Source organism: Rattus norvegicus, chromosome 1, assembly GCF_036323735.1.
Source record: "Rattus norvegicus strain BN/NHsdMcwi chromosome 1, GRCr8, whole genome shotgun sequence".
Classification (NCBI taxonomy): Eukaryota; Metazoa; Chordata; class Mammalia; order Rodentia; family Muridae; genus Rattus; species Rattus norvegicus.
The window spans coordinates 84,591,077-84,615,154 of record NC_086019.1 but is presented as its reverse complement, the minus strand read 5'-3'; the positions used below and the strand labels follow the sequence as shown (position 1 = coordinate 84,615,154).

The 24,078-nt window shown below is 36.7% G+C and overlaps 1 protein-coding gene across 2 annotated transcripts in view; it reads left to right on the top strand.

Moving 5' to 3' along the window:
• Sult2a1 (sulfotransferase family 2A member 1) overlaps positions 1-24,078 on the top strand; it is a 56,991-nt gene that overhangs the window by 23,847 nt on the left and 9,066 nt on the right. Inside the window, exons 4-5 of one of the 2 annotated variants that reach the window (NM_131903.1) lie at positions 14,597-14,691; positions 19,064-19,241. In NM_131903.1, coding sequence (NP_571978.1) covers positions 14,597-14,691; positions 19,064-19,241 — 273 coding nt within the window. Of the gene's footprint in view, positions 1-14,596; positions 14,692-19,063; positions 22,496-24,078 lie in introns of those variants that run through there. The other variant, XM_063281068.1, reaches the window with a different exon arrangement.

The following is a 24,078-nucleotide window of genomic DNA, read 5'->3' as shown; positions in this document are numbered from 1 at the left end:
TTTTCACAGGATCAAGGGATTATACACCGATTAATGCTGGACAATGAGATTCTCTGTACATATGCAGCTTGAGCCATGGGTCTCTACATGTGTATTCTTTGGTTGGTGATTTTAGTCCCTGTGAGCTCTGGGGGTTCTGAATAGTTGATATTGTTGTTTTTCCTATGGGCTTACAAATCTTTTCAGGTCCTTCAGTCTTTTTTCTAAGTCCTCTATTGGGGTTCCTGTGTTCAGTCTGAAGATTAACTGCAAGCATCCGCATCTGTATCAGTGAGGATCTGGTAGAACCTCTCAGGAAACATCTGTATCTGGCTCATGTCAGCAAGCACTTCTTGGCATCAGCAATAGTGACTGGGTTTGTAGCTGTCTATGCGATGGATACCCAGGTGGGGAAATCTCTGGATGGCCTTTCTTTCAGTCTGTACTCCAGTATTTTTCCCTGTATTTCCTCCTGTATCTTGTAATGCCTACAAAGGAGAACAAAAGCATCCACATTTTGGTCTTCCTTCTGCTTGACCTACATGTGTTGTGAATTTTTCTGAGCTGAACTTTTGGGCTAATATCCACTTATCAATGAGTGCATAATATGTCTCTTTTGTGATTGGGTTGCCTCACTCCGGATGATATTTTCTAGTTCCATCCATTTGCCTATGAATTTCATAAAGTCATTGTTTTTAATAGCTGAGTACTAAGCCACTTGGTAAATACCCCACATTTTCCAAATCCATTCCTCTGTTGAAGGACACCTGTGCTTTTTCCATCTTCTGTCTATTATAAATAATACTGCTATGAGCATAGTGTAGCAATGTGGACTTCTTATATGTTGGAGCATCTTTTGGGTATGTGCCAGGAGTGCTATAGTTCTGCTCAGTAGTGTTATGTTCAATTTTCAGAGGAACTTCGAGACCGATTGCCAGAGTGGTTGTACCAGCTTTCAATCCCAGCAACAATGGAGGATTGTTGCTCATTCTCCACAGCCTTGCCAGCATCTGCAGTCACATGAGTCTCTAATCGTAGCTATTTTGACTGGTGTGAGGTAGAATCTATGTGGTTTTTTGATATGAATTTCCTGGTTGCCTAATGATGTTGAAAATTTCTTCATATGCTTCACACCTATTTTATGTACCTCTGTTTGTTTAGCTTTGTACCCAATTTTTAAATAGGTTTATTTGGTTCGAGTCTAACTTCTTTAGTTTCTTGTATATATTGGATATTAGCCCTCTAATGGATATGGGATTTGCAAAGATCTTTTCTTAATCTGTTGGTTGTCATTCTGTCATCTGTCTTACATAGGTTTTGCAATTTTATGAAGTCCTATTTGTTGATTCTTGTTCTTAAAGCATAAGCCATTGGTGTTTTGTTCAGGAAAATTTCTCCTGTGCCCATATGTTCAGGGCTCTTCCTCAATTTCTGTGTTATTAGTTTCACTGAATTTGGTTTTATCTGGAGGTTCTTGATTCAGTTGAACTTGAGCACTGTACAGAATAAAAGAATGAGTTGATTCACATTCTTTTACATGATGACCTCCAGTTGAACCAGCACCAGGATTTGTTGAAAATCCTGTCTTTTTTTCTACTTGATCGTTTTAGCTCCTTTGTCAAAGATCAATTGGCCATAGGTATGTGGGTTCATTTCTTGGTCTCCAATTATATACTATTGGTCTACTTGCCTGTCTCTTTACAAATACTATGGAGTTTATATTATGATTGCTCTGTAATACTGTTGGAGGTCAGAGATGGTGATAACCCCAGAAGTTCTTTTATTGTTGAGAGTAGTTTTTGTTATCTTTTTTTGTTACTTCAAGTGAATTGGCAAATTGCACTTTCTAACTCTTTGAATAATTGAGTTGGAATTTTGATGGAGATTGCATTGAATGGGTGGATGGCTTTTGGCAGGAGTCCAATTTTCAGTATGTTCATCCTGCCAATCCATGAGCAAGAAATATCTTTTCATCTTCTGAAATCTTTTTCAATTTTTTTCTTCAGAGTCTTGAAACCCTTGTCATACAGAATTTTAACTTACTTGGTTAGAATCACACCAAGGCATTTATACTATTTGTGGCTATTTTGAAGGGTGTCATTTCCCTAATTTCTTTCTCAGCCTGTTTGTCATTTGAGTACAAGAAGGCTACTGATTGAGTTAGTTTTATATCCAGTCACTTTGCTGAAGTTGTTTATCATGTGTACATTTTCTATGGTGGAATTTTTGTGGTCACTTCAATATACTATCATATCAACTGCAAATAGTGATATTTTGAATTATTTCTTTCCAATTTGTATCCTTTGACCTCTTTTTTTGTTGTCTAGTTGCTCTAAGTACGAATTCATGTACTATATTAAATAGGTAGGGAAAGAGTAGGCAGCTTTGTATAGTCCCTGATTTTAGTGGAATTGCTTCAAGATCCCCTCCATTACACTCTCTGGATTACATAGATAGATTTCTCTATATTGAAGTGTCCATGCATCCATGGGATGAAGCCTACTTGATCATGATGGATAATTGTTTGATATGTTTTGGATTCCATTTGTTTAGATTTTTGTGTATTTTTACACTGATATTAATAAGGGAAACTGGTCTTATGTTCTCTTTTTTGTGTCCTTGTGTGGTTTAGGTATGAACATAATTATGGTTTCATAGAGCAAATTGAGTAGTGTTCCTTCTGTTTCTATTTTGTGGAATATTTGGAAGAGTATTGGTAGTAGGTCTTCTTTGAATGTCTGATAGTGTTCTGCATTAAGTCCATCTGGTCCTTGGAGGTTTTTTGGTTGGGAGAATTTTCATGACTGCTTCTCTTTCTTTAGGGGTTTTGAGACTCCTCAGATGGTTTATTTAATCCTGATTTAACTTTTGTACCTGGTATCTGTCTAGAAATTGGTCCATTTCATCCATAGTTTCCAGTTCTTTTCAGTATAGCCTTTTGTAGTAGGATCTGATAATTGTTTGAATTTCCTCAGTTTCTTTTGTTATGTCTCCATTTTTATTTTTGACTCTCTTAATTTTGATAACGTCTCTGTGTCCTCTGGTTAGTCTAGTTAATAATTTATCTTGTTGATTTTCTCAAAGAACCAACACCTGGTTTTGTTGATTCTTTGAATATTTCTTTTTGTTTCTACTTGGTTGATTTTTGGTCTTAGTTTGATTATTTGCCAGCGTCTACTCCTTTTGGTTTCAGAGTTTTCAGGTGTGCAGTCAAGTGTATACTTTTTCCAGTCTCATTCTGGAGGTAAATAGTGCTCTGAGTTTTCCTTTTACCACTGCTTTCATTGTGTTTGATATGTTGTGGTATGTTGTGCCTTCATTTACATTAAATTCTAAAAAGTCTTTAATTTCTTTAATTTTTTTCTTGACCAAGTTATCATTGATTACAGCATAGTTCAGCTTTAAAGTGTATTTGGGCTTTCTGTTGTTTTTGTTGTTGTTGAAAACAACAGCAATAGTCCATTGTGATCAGATAGGATGGAAGGACTTACTTCAATCTTCTTGTATCTATTGAGGACTGTTTTGTGAATATTTTGTTAATATTTCTTTAAGTGCTTTTTGGACCCTTGAGATTCCTCTGCTGTGAATTCTCTCTTTCATTCTACACCCCATTTTTACTGGTATTTTTTTTTGAGCTTTAGATGTTAGCTTCTTGAGTTCTTTTTATGTGTTTGATATTAGCTCTCAATCAGATGTGGGGTTAGTGAAGATATTTTTCCCAATCAGCATGTTGCTGCTTTGTCCTATTGATTGTGTCGTTTGCCTTACAGAAGCTTTCTATTTTAATGACGTTCAATTTATCAATTCTTGATCTTAGAGCATGATCCATTGGAATTAAATTTAGAAAATGTACTACCATGCCAATGTGTTCAAGACTCTTTTATACTTTGTATTCTATTAGATTCAGTGTAACTTGTTTTATGTGGAAGTCCTTAATCCACTTGAACTTGAGCTTTGTACAGTGAGATAAAAATGGGTCTAAACCCACCAAACCTATACACTATTGCTTATACCATGAAATGCAGGCCTGCAGGAGACTGATATAGCTGTTTCCTGAGAGGACCTCCCAGAACATGACATATATAGTGGCTAATGCTAGCAGACATCCATTGAGCTGAGAATTGGATTCCCATTGAAGGAGTTAGAGAAAGGATTGAAGGAGCTAAAGGGGCAACCTCATACCAACAACAATACCAAGCAACCAAAGCTTCCATGGAATAAACCACTTCCAAAGGAGTACACATGGACAGACCCATGGCTCCAGCTGCATGTACAGCAGAGGATGGCCTGGTTGGGCACCAGTGGATGGTAATGCTCTTGGTTCTGCCAAGACTGGCCCACCCCCTGTGTAGGGGATTGTCATGGTGGGGAGGAAGGATAGGGTGTGAGGTTGTGGTGCATACTCATAAAAGAAGGTGGAGGGTGATAGGATAGGTAGTTTATGGACAGGAAACCAAAACCAGGAAAGGGGATTACATTTGAAATGTAACACAATACATATCAAATACAAGTACAGAATGGGTATATTTTCATTTTTTACACACCAACTCCCAGTTAGACCTGCACCATTTATTGAAGATGCTTTCTTTTTTCCACTGTATATTTTTGACTTCTTTGTCAAAGATAAATGAACTCATGTGTGTTGTTTTAACTCTGATCTTCAGTATTATTTCATTGATCAACTTGTCCCTGCAATAATACCATGGAGTTTTTATCACAGTTGCTCTGTAATATACTTGGCGGTCTGGGATTGTTTCTCCTCCAGAGGTTCTTTTTTGTTAATAATTGATTTTACTATCCTTGGATTTTTTATTTATCCATAAAAAATGAGAATTGCTCTTTTCATGTCTTTGGAGAATTGTGTTTGGATTTTGATTGGGTTTAACTTGAATCTGTAGATTGCTTTTGATAGGGTCGTCATTTTTACAATGTTAATCCTGTCAATCCAGGTACGTGGGTGATCTCTCCATTTTCTTGAGAGACTTGAAGTTATTGTCATACAACATACAAACTATTATAGTTTGTATATGCTTGGCCCAGGGTGTAACACTATTAGAAGATATGGCCCTGTTGTAGTTAGTGTGGCCGTTTTGGATTATGTGTATACTTATGGGTGTGGACTTTAAGATCTTCATCCTAGATGCCTGGAAGCAGTGTTCTGCAAGCACACTTCAGATGAAGATGTAGAATTTTCAGTTCCTCCTACAACATGACTGCCTAATTGCTATCATGTTTTCAATTTAATGAAAATGGCCTGAACCTCTAAACCTGAAAACCAGCCCTAATTAAAAGTTGCAATTTCTTTTAACTGTTGTCTTGGTTACAATCTATTCACAGCCACAGCACTAAAACACTAATGAAGACACAGATCACAGATATTTTCCTTGATTTGTTAGAGTCATCCTAAGATAGTTTAAATTATTTGTGACTATTATGAAGAGTGCTGTTTTCATTCTCAGCCCATTTATCATTTCTATAAAGAAAGGCTACTGATGTGTTTGACTTAATTTTATGTCCATCCAAATGGCTGAAGTTGTTTTTTTAGCTGTAGAAATTCTATGGTCGAATGTTTCAGGTTGTTATGTATACTCACATATCATCTGCAAATAGGTATATCTTTTCTTCTTATTTGCCAGTTTGGTCTCCTCTTCTTGCCATATTACTCTACATAGACATTTGAGTACTATATTGAACAGATACAGGGAGAGTGGTCAGCCTTCTCTTGTCCCTGATTTTAACGTGAATGCTTCAAATATCTCTCTATTTAATTTGATACTGGTTGTTGATTTTCTATATATTCCATTTATTAGGTTTAGGTATGGGCCTTGAATTCCTGATCTCTCCTTTTAACATGAAGACATGTTGTATTTTGTCCAATTCTTTTTACCATCTAATGAGATGGTCATGGCAATGGATTACACTGATGGATTTTTGTATATTGAACCAACCTTGTATCATGCCATGAAACCTATAATGATTGTGGTGAATGATAGCTTTGATTGGGTTTGCTAGAATTGTATTATTTTTGTATCAGTATTCATAAGTGAAACTGCTCAGAAGCTCTCTTTCGGTTTTAGGCCTTTGCGTGATTTAGATATCAGAGTAATTGTGGCTTCAGATAATTAATTATGTAATGTTCCTTCTGTTTATATTTTTATGGAACAGTTTGAGCAGTATTGGTGTTAAATCTTTTTGGAAAGTCTGGTAGAATTCTGTTCTGAAGTCATCTGGCCTTGGACTTTTTTTGATTGGGAGGTTTCTTAAAATTTCTTCTATATCCTTTAGTGATATGGGAATTTTAGAGAGTTTATTTACACTTGACTTAAAGTTGGTATATACTATCTACTAAAAAAGTCATTTATTTTATCTATATTTTCCAGTTTTCAGAGTATGGGCTTTTGTATTAGGATGTGATGATTTTTTGAAGTTTCTCAGTTTCTGTCCTTTTCCTTCCTGATCTTGTAATTTTTTATTGGTTAGTCTATTTATTGACATTTCAAATGTTATTTCCCTTCCCAGCCCTCCCCCCACAAGCCCACTATCCCTTGCTCCCTCTCTAGTGCCTCTACGGTGGTGCTCACCCATTGGCCCACCCACACTCCTGCATCAGTTCTTTAGCATACCTGTATCCTAGGTCACCAAATCTCCACAGGATCAAGAGGTTTCCCTCCATAGGATACAGATAAGGCAATCCTCTTCTACATATCCAGCTGGATCCATGGGTTCTCACTATGTACACTTTTGTTGGTACTTTAGTCCCAGGGAGCATTGGGGTGTTGATTGGTTAATATGGTTGTTCTTTCTATATGGTTGGAAAACCTTTCAGGTCCTATAGTTCTCACACTAACTTCCCCATCAGGTTCCCCAGGCTCTGTCCAATGTTTGGCTGTGTACATCTGCATCTATTTTGGTCCAGATCTGGTAAAGCATCTCAGGGGACAGCTATACCGGTCTCCTATCAATAAGCACATTTTGGCATCAGTGATAGTATCTGGGTTTATTGTCAGCTGATAGGACAGATCCCAAGGTGGGGAAGTCTCTGAATGGCCTTTCCTTCAGTTTCTGCTCCACTCTTTGACCCTGCATTTACTATTGATAGGAGGAATTCTGTATTAATAAAATTGATGTGGGTGGTTGGACCCCCATTCCTCAACAGGGGGCCATGCCTATCCACTGGATATGGTCTCTACAGGTTCTCTCTCCCCTTTGTTGGTTATTTCAGTTAACGTACTCCATTTTGGGTCCTGGGAACCTCTTGGGTCCCTGGCATCTGGGACTTTATAGTGGCTACATTCAGTTCCCCTTCCCTACTGCTACATACCTACTTACCAATTTCTAACTCTCTGTACTTCTTCCCCATCTTCTCCTATATCTGAACCTACCCCCTTTTTAGCTCCCACTCTTCTCTTACTCCATGATTCCACTCTCTCTCTAGTTCCCAGAGATTATTCTCTTCCCCCTACTGAGCAATACTATAGCATCCACACTTGGATGTGATCTTCTTTCTTCCTTGGTTTCATATGGTCTGTGAGTTATATTGTAGGTATTCTGGGCTTCTTTTTGGCTAATATTCACTTAACAGTGAGAACATACCACGGGAGCTCTTTTATACTTTGGATACCTTACTTAGTATACTATTTTCAAGTTTCTTCAATTTGCCTGCAAATTTCATGAAGTGATTATTTTTAATAACTGGGTAGTAATGCATAGTAAAAAATTTTCATACTTTCTGTATTTATTCCTCCATTAAGGGATATCTGAGTTCCTTCCATCCTCTGGCTATTATAAGTAAGGCTGCTATGAACAAAGTGGAGAACATGTCCTTGTTATATGTTGAAGCTTCTTTTGGGTATATGCCTAGGAATAGTATAGTTGGGTCCTCAGACAGCTCTATGTCCAATTTTCTGACAAAATGCCAGATCTATTTCCAGAGTGATTGTATGAGCCTGCAATTCCACAAGCAATGAAGAACTATTCACCTTTTACCACATCCTCACCAGAATCTGTCATGTGAAGTTTAATCTTAGCCATTCTGACAAATATAAGATGTAATCTCAGGCTTGGTTTGCTGTATATGGCTTTTACCATGTTTAGGTATGGGCCTTGAATTCCTATTCCTTCCAGGACTTTTATCATGAAGGGGTGTTGAATTTTGTCAAATGCTTTCTCAGCATCTAATGAAATGATCATGTGGTTTTGTTCTTTCAGTTTGTTTATATAGTGGATTATGTTGATGGTTTTCTGTATACTAAACCATCCCTGCATGCCTGGGATGAAGCCTACTTGATCATGATGGATGATTGTTTTGATGTTCTCTTGGATTCTGTTTGCCAGAATTTCATTGAGTACTTTTCATCAATATTCATAAGGGAAATTGATCTGAAGTTCTCTTTCTTTGTTGGGTCTTTGTGTGGCTTAGGTATAAGAATAATTGTGGCTTCATAGAAGGGATACGGTAGAGCTTCATCTGTTTCAATTTTGTGGAATAGTTTGGGTAGTATTGGCATGAGGTGTTCTATGAAGGTCTGATAGAATTCTGCACTGAAACCATCTGGACATGGGCTCTTTTTGGTTGGGAGAACTTTAATGACTCCTTCTATTTCTTTAGGAGTTATGGGTTGTTTATATGGTTTATCTGTTCCTGATTTAACCTTGGTACCTGGATCTGTCTAGGAAAATGTCCATTTTCTGCAGCTTTTGAATTTTTGTTGAATATAGGCTTTTGTAGTAGGATCTGATGATTTTTTTGAATTTCCTCTGATTCTGTAGTTATGTCTCCCTTTTCATTTCTGATTTTGTTAATTTGGACACACTCTCTCTCAGAGTTCTCATTAGTCTGGCTAAGGTTTATTTATCTTGTTGACTTTCTCAAAGAACCAACTTTTGGTTCTGTTGATTCTTTTTATGGCCCTTTTTGTTTCTACTTCGTTGATTTCAGCTTTGAGTTTGATTATTTCCTGCCTTCTACTCTTCCTTGGTGTATTTGCTTCTTTTTGTTCTAGAGATTTTAGGTATGCTGTCAAGCTGGTGATATATGCTCTCTCCTGTTTCTTTCTGCAGGCACTCAGAACTATGAGTTTTCCTCTTAGCACAGTTTTCATTGTGTTCCATAAGTTTGGGTATGTTGTACCTTTATGTTCATTAAATTCTAAGAAGTCTTTAATTTCTTTCTTTATTTCTTCCTTGACCAGGTTATCATTGAGTAGAACATCGTTCAACTTCCATGTATATGTGGGCGTTCTTCCCTTATTGTTATTGAAGACCAGCTTCAGCCCGTGGTGGTCTATTAGGACGCATGGGGTTATTTCTTTCTGTACCTGTTGAGGCTTGTTTTATGTTTTATGACCAATTATATGTTCAATTTTGGAGAAAGTGCCATGAGGTGGTGAGAAATAGGTATATCCTTTTGTTTTAGTATAGAATATTCTCTAAATATCTGTCAAGTCCATTTGGTTCATGACTTCTCTTAGTCTGTCTATGTCTCTGTTTAATTTCTCTTTCCATGATCTGTCCATTGATGAGAGTGGGGTCTTGAAATCTCCTACTATTATTGTGTGAGGTGCAATGTGTGCTTAGAGCTTTAGTAAGGTTTCTTTTATATATGTCGGTGCCCTTGTATTTGGAGCATAGATATTTAGGATTGAGAGTTCATCTTGATTAATTTTTTTTGATGAATATGACGTGACCTTCCTTATCTTTTTTGATGACTTTTGGTTGAAAATTGATTTTGTTCGCTATTAGAATGGCTACTCCAGCTTGCTTCTTCAGACGATTTTTGTTGGAAAGTTGTTTTCCATCCTTTCACTCTGTGGTAGTATCTGTCTTTGTCTCTGAGGTGTGTTTCCTGTAGGCAGCAGAATGCAGGGTCCTCATTGTGTATCCAGTTTGTTAATCTATGTCTTTTTATTGGAGAGTTGAGACCACTGATGTCTTTCTTCTTGAGCTTCATGTGGTCTGTCTATTGTATCTGGGCTATCTGAGCTTTTGGACTAATATCTGTGAGTCCATACCACGTGTGTGTGTGTGTGTGTGTGTGTTTTGTGATTGTGTTACCTCACTCAGTATGATATTTTCTAGTTCCATCCATTTTCTTAAGAATTTCATGAAGTCATTTGTTTAATAGCTGAGTAGTATGATATCCATTAATTCCTTTGATTTTGATTATTTTGTCAAGTTGCTGAAGCTATTCTTTTATGTCTTGTTCAACTATTGGTGCAGTTTGGTTTTTAGTTTCCCCGATAAAATACTGTTACCAGAAGAAACTGAGGAGCATAAAGTGGTTATCTGACTTACACTTTCAGGTCAAACATCTAGCTACTGGTGAAGTCAGGGCAGTATCTTGAGAAGGAACTGAAGTGAAAGCAGTTAACAAATCTGCATACTAATTTACTCAGTGCCTCACTCTCAGTTAGTTTTCTCATATAGACCATGCCCACAAATTTATGTTGTGGTCCATAACACCTCAATGATCAATCAAGATAATCAATCAAATACACAGCCACATGCCAATATAATGTAGGCTTAATTGCGAATCTAAGGTGACAGGCTGGGATGTGTTAAGTGGACTGGAGAAATTAACTCATGCTGTTGCGGTTTTACCTATACTATTGTTTTTCTCACATTTAGTTTTTAGAACAGTTGTGGTAGCCATTAATAGATTTCACATATTTTACAACATAATTTTTTTTATTTCTCCTTTAGTTATGATAGACAGCACTGTTAGGCATGATATTTTTACTTTTAGTGGTTGTCTTTTTAGAACTTGAAATACAGATTTCCAGCCTTCCTACCTTTAAAAATGTAATTGAGGAATCTGTTATTCTGAGAGGCCTTTCTTTATATTTGGCTTAGTGATTCTTTCTTACTGAGTTCAATGTAATTTCTTTGTTTACAAAGTCATGAGCAGGGAGAGAATAGAAATGAAGGCCATTGTTTTTTTGCATTCACCTAGATTTTCCCTCCATTATACATTACAGGATTCCCCTCAGTAAGGAAGCTTGCTGTACACAATGTATCATATCCTTCTACATCATCAATTAACAACTGGGACAAAATTTGAAAGGCATACCCACAGGCCAATGTTATCTACATGGCTCCTCATTAAGACTGTCTTCCAGGATATTTATAGATTGTGTACAGTTGCCTTCTTATCATTTCCTTTAAAGATATTTCCTTTATTGTTATATGGGGTATATGTGTGCATAGTGTCTGTGTGGATACATACATGTCACAGAACATCAGTGAGAATCCAATAGCAGCTTTGTGAAGTCAATAATTTCCTTCTAATTTATGCAGGTTACAAAGACTGAGATCTGATCATGAGGCTTATATGATAAGTACATCAATACATTGAGCCATAATACAATTCCACCATTCCTTTTCAAAGTCTATTTCATTTCATTTACAATTCTTGTATTTGTGCTAATTTATACTTTTCATTGTTCAATAAAATTGCTCTTATATCTTTCTCTTGAAAATGATATCATTAGTGGCTAAAGAGATGAATGAGTCATCAATAGTACTTGCTGCTTATTTAGGGGAGTGGAGTCTGTTTCCAAGTCCTCACATCCTGAGTGAGTCATAGCTTTCTATAACTCCAGCTTCAGAGCAATTGACATTCTCTTCTCTCCTATGCAAGTAATCCACAGATACATGCAATCTCACATGACAATTCATAAGCATACACAAGCATAAAAATTAAAATAAATTTTTATACATAATTTCAATGACTTCAAATTTCCAGGGCACTCCATTTCCTCTGAATCCCTAGATACATAATTGTAAAATAAGGCATGCCTTTCAATGACCTTCCTTTCAATTGGTTAAAAGAATCATATTCTTTGAGTTCTCTCAGTGTCTCTATGATCTGTCTTTGTCTAAAATGTCTTTAAATATATAGTTTAACTCTTTTTTAATTCCATTCATGTATTTTTTTATCAAATTCACTTCCTTCCAAGATTCCTCACTTTTCCTCCTCTCACTCCATAAGCATCCAACTTTGTGTAATCATTCTTTAAAGATTTATTTTTATATTATATCTAGGTGCCTTTTGTCTGCATGTGTATATGTGAACCACAATGTGTGCATTACCCAGAGTGGGTAGGACTACATTTGATTCCCTAAAAATGAAGTTACAGAAGATAATAAGTCACAATGTTGGTAGTAGGGACTGAACCAAGATATTATGTGGGAGGAACAAGTGCTCTTAACTCCTGAGCCATCTCTCAAGTCCTATCATTTTTAAAATCATCTATTCCAATTAATGCTGCATATATGGTTTTTGATGTATGAATATTAAGTGGAGTTGAATAAACTCTCATAAAGTGAACTGACTTTCTTTAGGTATCTATCAATCACTAGTAGTTCCTCAAAGGTGGCACATCATGACCAACCTCTTGCTTTATGCTGGGACTCAGTCTAGCTTAAGTTTGTACAGATCATGCACACATTGCCAGAATTGCTGAGTTCATATGTCCAACTACCATGAAGTATCCATGAAACACTGGTTTAGTAAATTCCTCTACCGCCTCTTCCTCTAGAGTATGCCTCATCCTCATTCAAGATGGTCCCTGAAGGATGGAGAAAAAGGTTTAATACAGAAGCCCCATTTAGTGCTCACCACTCCAAAGCATCTTTTTGTCTGTACCTTTAAGAGCTAAATGTCTTTAAATTAATCACTGTTCATACATGGTTAAACTTTTCTGATGGTGAATAAGAGATGAACTAAACTATAATGAAAACTCATTATGAGTTGGTTTCTGAAGAATTTTTTTAAAAGTTCATTCTTGGAATCCATAGGTCTTAGATATTAGAACCGGTGTCCCTTAGAAGTAAAGTGAATTAGCATCAAATGTTGGCTCCTCTTTCCTGAATTATTTGCTGTTAGAATTCAGTTAAAAAAGTATTAGATCTTCTGAAGTCTTTGTTGTTCTTGATTTATTTTCATAAATTTTTGTTTTTTTACATATCTTTATTCTTTGAAAATTTGAAAAGAAATAATGTATCATGTTCTACTAAATTTGCCGAGTACACACTCCAGGATGTTATATATTCCCCAATATGTCTATACCACAACTTAAACTTTTTTCAAAAAATAAAACATACTGAGTCTAATTTGGGTTGCTCAAATATACATGGATGTAGGGCCATCCCTGTGGTCAGGAGAAACCTAAGAGTGGTCCAACACCAAAATGGTGTGGGAGCCTTTCTCTTCCAGCAGTCATAAACTGCAAATAGATCTTCAGTCAGGAATAGGATCTCAGGACACCCTTCCCCATCCATCCTGGAATATTGTCAGGCTTTATGTTATGCAGTTTTTCAATAGGCAACAATTGATGATATGAAAACATTAGCATAACAGCCAAGTCATGTTCAAAGGACAATATACACAGTGGACAATTTCATAGCACTCCACTCCATTCTCTAGCTTTTGCTTTCTACTTCCTGTTCCATAATATTTCCTAAGCCTTGAGTAGGGGGTAATAGAAATCACATCAATGACTGAGCACTCACAATTATTCTGTAGATTTTGATCACTTAATAGTCTCTGCATTAAATAATGTCAGCTGCAAAATTTAATCTCTAAAAAAGTAAGGAACAGCACAAATCCATATTTGTATAAATACAAATATTTAGAAGGTAGTTTGACAATATGACCATTTAGTAAAATGACAGCAGGAACCCTACTTTAGAACTCTGATCTCTCCAGTCATGGGGCCATGACCAGGTTTATAGTACCAGGCATGAGTTTTGCACCCTCCTCCAGTATTATTCCTTAAATCTAATCAGACATCATTTAAGTTACCCCATAACAATTTTATCATTATTGCACTACTATGTACATCTAGCCTGGCACATACATATTGTAGCATGTGAGAACAATGCAGGATAAGTGTGTTATGTGCAAATCAGGGGCTGGAAATTGAAAAGTAAGAAATGGAAAAGATACCTCACATAAGGAGTTGCAGGCATAGGTATGTTGATTAGAGTTATTCAGTTTAAATTCCTCTGCATCTTGTATTCCAAACTGAAACATGACAAGCTTTCTCACTCCCTCTCTCTCCCTCCCTCCCTCTCCCTCCCTCCCCCTCTCTCCCCTCCCTCTCTCCCTCCCTCCCTTCCCTCCCACATGCACGTGCCTTATTCCCCTCACTCACTTTGTTAGTGTGATTATTATTGATGCCATATAGCCTTGATTCATAGGTCCATAAGATTTCAGCTATGAGGTTGCTGTTTTGGTCTTTCCAACACTGTATAACATATGATTTTCCCATCTGTGTCATCAAATCTTTCTCTCTTCCTAGTGTACCTCATCAGGAAGCATGAACTTACAGGAATCACCTCTGGATTCCTGTATCCTGTCCTTTCAGCTTGGCAGTAGGATATCTCCTCATGTCACCAGTGATTTATATGTGTGGTGATGAAATTTTTAATGAACTTGATTTATAAGTTCTCTATATGTCTATTTGCCTCAAACATCATGTTTAATGCTATAAATACAGACTAGTTAGAAATTCTCAGTGAAGACTTTTGCTGATGCTTTCAGAAAAGTGAAGAAAGTCAAACAGACCCAGTGTTAAGGCTTTATAACTGATACATTACTTCTTTCTGAACACAGTTCTATATGGATCATGGTTTGAGCACATCCGTGCCTGGCTGTCCATGCGAGAATGGGACAACTTCTTGTTACTGTACTATGAAGACATGAAAAAGGTGAGCATCCATCTTACAATCACCACACAGTTAAGAACTAGACCCTAGTAATGAAATAGCTTACTGAGAAATGTGATTTTTTGTTTGTTTTGCTTTTTCCTTTTCTTTTTATTAATTAAAACATCTTTTAAGTGTTAATGTATTTGATCATGTTCACCCTCTCCCAGAGGCTTTCCAGATGATCTATGGCTCCTTATCCACCCCACTTCACAGTTTTTCACAAAAATTCTAGTACAAAAGCAAGCCTCCCAAATCAAGACAAAAACATATAAAAGAATCCAATATAAAATAATGTGTTGAACAGTTGTCTGTAAATGTGTCACAGGGTATAAAATCCTGAGAGGAGGGAACTTTAATTATGAAAATGTCTCCATAAGGTCCAGCTGTATGCAATACTGTAAGGCATTTTCATAATCATTGATTGAAGGGTAAGGGCCCACCCCTCATGAGAGCTGTCACCCATGGGTTCTTTAAGAAAACAGGCTGTACATAGTATGGTAAAGGAGCCAGCAAGCAGCATGCCTCTATTGCCTCAGCATCATTTCCAGCCACCAGGTTCCTGCACTTTTTATTGTCTTGTCCCAACATCCTGCAATGATGTATAGCAGTGATATGTAATTACCAGTGAAATGACATGTGATAAAAAAAAACCTATGACATAGAAATTAGACCAGTGAATACAACAAAACTAAGAGAATCTGATTGAAAGCACTAGGATCCTAGATCCACTCATTCACTCACTCAGGAAACTCATGAAAACCCTATTTAGCCAACAGCTCAATTAGATGTAACCCAATCCTAGTGCTGGAATTTTTCATTCATTCATTCATTCATTCTGTTTCTTTGGGACAAGAGATGGCCACTATGTGGTCATTTCACTTTGAACACCTTCATATATGCATAGTTTTTAGTAAGTTTCCACTGTTTTATGTTTCAATTCTACCTCTCAACTGTCTCACAATTTTACCTGTATCTCCCTTTACCCCCTTTCAAAATCCCCTCTCCCTTCCACTTTCCCACTTGATTCCTCCATCCTAGATCTCTAACATGCCTTCATAATTTCTTCTGTACATTTAATGTTTTGATTATTATGTTATCTGTGCACTGATTTTCTGGTCCATTCTACATGGTGTTCTGTATGCTTCAAGAATGTTGGTAGTCATCTCTTTCTTCAGGTTAGTATTTTTTCTATGATTTTGTTGAAAATATTTGCTGTGCCTTTGACATGGGCTTCCTTTACATCTTCTATTCCTATTATTCATAGATCTGGTCTTTTCATAGTAGTGACCCAGATTTTGTGGATATTATGTTCCAGGAGCTTAATATTTTATTATTTATAACATTAATATTAATAATAATATTTAATTTAATGCATTTAATTTTACTTTAATGTTTTCTTCAATGTATTCTTTTCTTCTATAATGTCTTCAATACCTAAAGTTTTCTATTCTAGCTATTGTACTTGTTGGGGAAGCTTGCCTCTGAGATACCTGTTTGAGTTCCAAAAATTTCCTTTTTGAGATTTCCTTTAGTTTGGATTTCATGCATTGATTCTATTTCTACCCAGGGGGAAATCAGTTCAATTCAGTTTTTTCTACTGTTTCTTTGTGGTTTCATAGATTTCTTCAAGGAAGATATTAATTTCCTTTTAAAAGACCACTATCATATTTATAATTTCTTTTAAGCATTTTTTGTTGTGTCTCAGCTAAGGTGAAATAATCAGGACGTGCTATGTTACAATTGCTGACCTCTGGTGGATATATATTTGTCCTGTTTATTACTGATTGTTTTTTCCCTGGAATATAGGCATTATACTGGCTGCTTTTGTGTGTCAAATAGACAGAAGCTTGAATTATGACAAATTTCAATGTCTTCCTTGAGGAAATGCCTCCATGAGATCCAGCTGTGTGGCAGTTGTCAATCAGTGATCAATGGTGCTGGACCCTTGTGGGTGGTACCATCCCTGAGCTGGTAGTCTTGGTTTCTATAGGAAAGCAAGGTGAGCAAGCCAGGGGAAGTAAGCCTATAATAGCATCCCTCCATGGTCTCAGCATCATCCCCTGATTCTTGGTCTGCTTGAGTTCTACTCCTGACTTCCTTTGGAGAAGAAGTGTAAGCTGAATAAACCTTTTCCTCTCCAAGTTACTTTATGGTCATGATATTTTTCAGGAATAGAAACCATGACTAAGACAGGCATCTTAGATTAAGATAATGTGTCTAGGTGCTGATAGCTGGTCTGGTCTTTATTTGGTGAGAGTTTTGTTTCCTGGCTGTGTCTCACTCTGGTTATTAAGAGAATTAGGTAGATTTATATATCCTGTAGAAATTAAATTGCAGTAACAAATAAGATGTGTTCATGAGTTGTGGGTCCTGAGAGTTAGGAATGCATATGGATCGGACTCAACTGAGGGACTCCAGAAGAGGGAGGAAAGCAAAGTATTCCACCAGGACCTGCTTAGTCAATCTCCCGGAAATGGGGTTAGAGTGTGAGGAAAGGCCAGAGAAGGAGATTTGATAAAGAGGTGTGGATGAGACTCACAGATTGGATTTGAAGAATATGGGGGAAAATGAAGACATGAAGTTGTAACCTCATTGCTTCCCTGTCATAATGGGGTGTAGCTTCTTTGGGAGAGCATGCTGGAGTTGGGGGCTGGGGAAAAGCAATTTATTAAGCAAATTTGGTGTTTTGCTGCAGAGATAAGTAGGTGTCTGGGTATTGGACTCGAGACGTGTTGGGAGAAGTGAAGATTTATCTGCAGATAGCCTACCAGTTTCCTTAGCCAGAGTAGTCCACTAGTTCCCAAGGAGTACTGAACTTGGGGACTGGAATAATGCAATGAGTGAAGGGAGTAATTTTAGAAGGGAAAGGTCTTTGAATCCAATAGAGAAGGGAAGTATTGCCACTATTTTGTATGTTTGTTTGTTTTGTTTTGTTTTGTTTATTTTGTCTTTTTTGTTTTTGTTTTTGGTGCAGAACTAAGGATGAGACTTGGGCATGGGATCTAAAAAAGCAGAGGGAAAAGTGAAGGTCTGCTGTCAGCCCACCTGCTTCACTGAAAGTATTGAGAAAAATAAATATTGATAAAAATTAAAGTGCAACTAAACAAAAAAAGAAAACATGAAATTATCCCAAAATAATTTGAGCTCTTAGTGTCCTATCCCAGGAAGCAGAAAGATTACCTGTAAAAAAACCCAAAACCTTTCATTACAGTCTTTTTCCCATATGTAGAATTTTTTACTTAATCATCATGAAATTAAGTTTTCCCTAGGAAGGATCACTACCTAGCTGTCTGCTACACAGTAGTGCACATTCCCATTAGCCTCCTTTCTCACCATTTAATGTTCTCTTCAGTTATTGTCATGATTGTTTCTTTTGTATGAAATATTAAGTGGAACTGTGGTAAATATGTAAAAACAAGTTTTAAGCCAAGAAATCTTCATGGCCCCATTAAAAGCACAATATTTGATGTTCAAAGATTTTTATTTGTAATGCCTATCTCCTACAAATAAACCAATTGCACTAATATACAGATATTGCAAAAATTGGGTATCTGAGGCAGAAAAAATATTAAATTTGATGCCCATGTGAGCTTCAACCTGAGATGCTTACTCAAAACAAAATCTCTCAGAATTACCCCAAGTAATTAATATTGACAACATTTTATGAAACTGTTTTAAAGCTGTATTGTTTACACTTAGCCTAAGCAAACAGTATTATCTGGTGTAAACATTAAACTATGCCTAGGTCTTTGTGCATGTTCTTCCACTTTCTTGGTCATTGTCTAACGGTATTTCTGTTAGTTTCTGTAAACATCTCAGGGCAGGTTAGATACAGTTGTACATACTTTCAATGCCAGGACTTGAAAGGAAAAGCCAGATAGATGGATCACTGATATCTGTGAGGTTGAGGAGTAGTGGTCTCCATACGAACTTTCACTGCATAAGACAAAGCTCCATATTGAGGCTTGTCTTTAAAAATATCTCAGTATACTTAGTGAGTTTATCAGCACAAACATTTTATAATGGCACTAAGGAGATGGAGGCCCAAGTGTCTGAAATTCATTATCATTATCCTCTACCAAGCAAGTTTAAGTTTAACCTTGGTTCTATGAGAACCTATCTCTAATATTTTCTCTTCCCTGAGAAGAAACCCACAACTTCTGTATTTCTCAATATATAAATGTTGTGTGTGTGTCTTACCTGCCTTTATTCCACTGCCTTTTCTAGCCTACAGCACAATCATGCTCACTCATTTTTTGATGCCCTTTCTTCATGTCCCTTTTTTCCTTCCCTATTTACAGATTCCTTATTTGCATCTGTTATCTCAGAGCTCTCTGTTTATCACATTCATTTCTGTTTCTTCTTCTATCAGGATACAATGGGAACCATAAAGAAGATATGTGACTTCCTGGGGAAAAAATTAGAGCCAGATGAGCTGGATTTGGTCCTCAAGTATAGTTCCTTCCAAGTCATGAAAGAAAATGACATGTCCAATTATAGCCTCCTGATGAAAAAATCAATTTTTACTGGAATTGGCCTCATGAGGAAAGGTAAAGAAATTGTCTATCATCAGAATATATTAAAGATTTGTTTTGCCAATGAATCTCTAAGAAAGTGTTGCAAATGTACAGAGAATCACTTCTCACCACTGAAAGCCTCTCCTAAATATTAAAGGTGAATATTTTTATGGAGAAGATGGGGGCATCAAACACTGTGAAAAGTTGATTTATTCTGGGAGATGACCTTAGGATTGAAGATAGTCATGTTCATTAACTTCAGTGAAAAAAATATGAAAGTAATCATGTTTACATTAGGTATTGTAAAGTCCCTGTATCATAATCCTAAACTCTAAAATATAAAAATTACAATGAAGGAGACCAAATATATCTAAGATGACAACCACAGAACCACAAAAATTGCATTAACACCTGGAAAAGATATGGAACAGTTCAATAGTGCTGCCATAGAGTAGGGCAGAGTAGACAAGAAAAGGACTAAGAAAATTCTCTAGGGTTAAAACCTGATGGTATTAATTTATATGTATGACTGCTCTGTTTGTGCCAGAAGAGGGCATGAAATTTCATTACAGATGGTTGTGAGCCATCATGTGGTGACTGGGAATTGAACTAAGGAACTCAAGGAGAGTAGTCAGTGCTGATAACACCTGAACCATCTCAACATCCCCTTTCTTAAAATAAATGGAGTGAAACTTGAATCAATGTCAGTAAGTTTAGGGAATAGGAAAGGCTGCACAATCCATCCCTACCTACCAAATACAGTTCCTAACTAGAGTGATTAGACAACAAAAAATGGTCAAAGGAATACAAGTTGGAAAGGAAGAAGTTAAACTATTACTATTTGCAGATGATATGCTGGTATACTTAAGTGACAGCAAAAATTCCACCACAGAATTCCTAAACCTGATAAACAACTACAAAAAAGGGACTGGATAAAAAAAATTAACTCAAATAAAGAAGTACCCTTTCTCTATTGAAATGGTAAACAGGCAGAGAAAGAAGGTAGGAAAATAACACCATTTTCAATAGTCACAAGCAATATAAAATATCTTGGTGTGAATCTATAGAACAAGAACTTCAAGTCTGTGAAAAAGAAAATTGAATATCTCAAAAGAGGGAAAGTTCTGCCATGTTCATGGACTGGCAGAATAAATATAATAAAAATGGCTATCTTGCAGAAAGACTTTACACATTCAATGCAATCCCCATGAAAATTCCAACTCTATTCTTCAAAGCATTAGAAAGATCCATTTTCAAAATCATTCGGAATAATAAAACCAGGATCGGAAAAACTATTCTCAACAATAAAAGACCATCTGGTGGAATCAACATCCCTGTCCTCAAAATTTACTACAGAACAATCATGATAAAAACTGAATTGTATTAGAACAAAGACAGATATGTAGGGCATGAAATATAATTGGAGATGCAGAAATGAACCCACACAACTATTGTCACTTTATCTTTGACAAAGGAACTGAAACCCTCAGGTGGAAAAATGACAGCATTTTCAACAAATGGTGCTAGTTTAACTGGAGATCAGAATATACAAGAATGCAAATCAATCCATTCTTACCTTCTTGTACAAAGCTTAAGCCCAAGTGGATGAAGGACATACACATAAAATCAGATACACTGAAACTAACTGAAAAGAAAGTGAGGAAACCCTCAAACACTTGGGCAAAGGAAGAAATTTCCTGAACATTACACCAATAGCTTATGCTCTGAGATCAAGAGTCAACAAATGGGACCTCATAAAATTGCATATATTCTGTAAGGAAAAGAGCACTGTCAATAGGACAAAGAGGTAACCAATAAATTGGGAAAAGATCTTTACCAATCCTACATCTGATAGAGGGCTGATATCTAATATATACAAAGAACTCAAAAAGGTAGACTCCAAAGAATCAAATACCTATTAAAAATGGGGTACAGGGCTAAGCCAAGAATTCTTAGCTGAAGAATATTGAATGGCCATGAAACAACTAAAGAAATCTACAATATCCTTTGCCATCAGGGAAATGCAAATCAAAACAACCCTGAGATACCACCTCACACTACTCAGGATGGCTAAGATCAAAATCTCATGTGAGAGTACATGCTGGTAAGGATGTGGAGAAATAGAAACACTCCACCATTCTTGGTGGGAGTGCAAGCTGGTACAAGCACTCTGGAAATCAATCTGGTGGTTCCTCAGAAAATTGGACATAGTACTAACTGAAGACCCAGTTATACCACTCCTGGGCATATACCTAAAAGATGTTCCAATATATAACAAGAAGACATTCTCCACTATGTTCATAGCAGCCTTATTTATAATAGCCAGAAGCTAGAAAGAACCAAGATGTCCTTGAACAGAGAAATGGATACGGAAAATGTGGTATACTTATGTAATGGAGTATTACTCAGCATATTAAAAAGTGACTTCATGAAATTCTTAGGCAAATGGATGGATCTAGAAAATATCTTCGTGAGTGAGGTAACCCAATCACAAAAAACACATATGATGCACACCCACTAATAAGTTTATATAAGCCAAAAAGATCAGAATAACAATGATATAATTCAAAGACCATATGAAGCTATAGAAGAAGGAAGACCTAAGTGTGTCTTATCCAGTCCTTGACAGAAGGGGGAACATAGTACTCAACAAGAGGAAACATGAAGTCAAATTGTGGAGCAGGTACTGAAGGAAAGTCCAGCAAGTGTCTGCCCCACCTGGGGATCCATCCCATTTATAGTCATCAAACCTAGACATTATTGCTAATGCCAAGAAGTGCTGGCTGAAAGGAGCCAGATATAGCTGTCTCCTGAGAGCCTCTGCCAGAGCCTGACAAATACAGAGGCAGATTCTGACACCCAACCATTGGACTGAAAACAGGGTACTCAACTAAGGAGTTAGACAAATAATTGAACAAGCAGAACAGGCTTGTCACTCCATAGTAAGAACAACAATATCAACCATGCAGAGCTGCCAGGTACTAAACCACCAAAGATTACACATGGAATGACCCATGACTCGAGAGGCATATCAAGCAGAGGATGGCCTTGTTGAGCAACAATGGCAGGAGAGGCCCTTGGTTTTGTGAAGGCTCAAAGCCCTATTGTAGGGGAATGTCAATGCTGGGAGTCATGATTTGGTTAGAGGGTGGAGAGGCACCCTCAGACGGGCAAGAGTAGCAGGTAATGGGTTAGGGGGTTTCTGGAATGAAAACTGTGAATGGGAACTACATTTGAAATGTAAAAAGAAAATATCCAATAAAAATCTGACAGCATTTGTCAACCTATGTTTGATTACTTTATGTTCATTACCCTTTTCTTTTTTTGAATTGTCTCTCCTGGATGGGGAATTTCAACTCTCTTTATGTCTCTGCCATCTCTGTATTCTGGGAGAATATTGTGTGTGTCATTTCATAGTTGTTCAGGTAAGGTATGACTTTGCCAGAATGAATCAGACCTTGAGACTTACCCAGACTTGATTAGGTAGTGATAGGTGACATGAAACTCAGAGTAGAAGAAAAAGGGTGTCAGTAATCAGATATTTAACAATGAATATGAACATCAGCATAAGCAAAGGAAGTAAGAGTTATGGATTTCATTTTTCCCATAATTTAAATGCATCAGCCTTTACTGTCACTCCTTTTCTGTTCCAGCATGAGATTTGGCTACTAGCAATATAAGGATATCAGGATTTTTCATAGACAAAATGAAATCAAGTACTTACCATATTGTATTTAATCTGATACACTTATAGCCCCATGTTAGGAAATTCTGACTCAAAATTAAGCATGATATCTCACCACTCACTACAAGAGAATGGGTATCTATACAGTAAAGATTAAGGCCTCTGTAAGAATACACTGGTGTTGCCATATGACCTCATACCTCTGCACTCCAGAGTCAGTGGAGACATATTTCTCTGTACTAGAACTGATGGTTTGACCTAAAAGAAGTAGTCTGTTCTTACGTTTCCTACAATGAATCAGAATTTGGCAGAGGTAAAACAGTATATGAACATACAATTATGTAATTAAATACCTATAAAATCAAGAAGCTCTGCTAATATCAAAGGGATAAGGAAACTAACAAGCATATGCTTTAGCAGAGACACATCAGAGGAGATGGACGAGAATTTAAGACAAAATTCTATAAGGACAATTATTATTTCTTCTTTTCCAGGAAGTTTCTTCTAGGATGAGACCACACATGGATTTAATCTCTTCCAAATGTACATAATATTTGTCATGCGGGATAGATTATAGGAACAATACATACATACATACATACATACATACATACATGCATGCATAAAATCAGTAATTATAATACAGTTCTGACAAAACACTTGTTCAAACTTCATAATATTTTTTGTATTTTAATTTTCGTAGTGATTATTGTTAGATATTTTTGCATTTGAAAACAACTATTATTTGGGAGGATTCTTTTTCTTTTTTTTTTAATTCACGTTAGGGAATGCTTTAATTTTACTAACCACTCCACAGATGACCTCATTATCAAATAAGAAAACAGTCACAGAGAAGTAAGTTAACCAGTATTCTCTCACATAAGAAACACATCACAACTACGGAATGGCACCCCAATCTTTTGCATTTGCTATGCCTTTTTTTCATTTTTTTTATTAACTTGAGTATTTCTTATTTACATTTCGAATGTTATTCCCTTTCCCGGTTTCCGGGCCAACATCCCCCTGACCCCTCCCCCTCCCCTTCTTTATGTGTGTTCCCCTCCCCATCCTCCCCCCATTACCGCCCTCCCCGCAACAATCACGTTCACTGGGGGTTCAGTCTTAGCAGGACCAAGGCCTTCCCCTTCCACTGGTGATCTTACTAGGCTATTCATTGCTACCTAT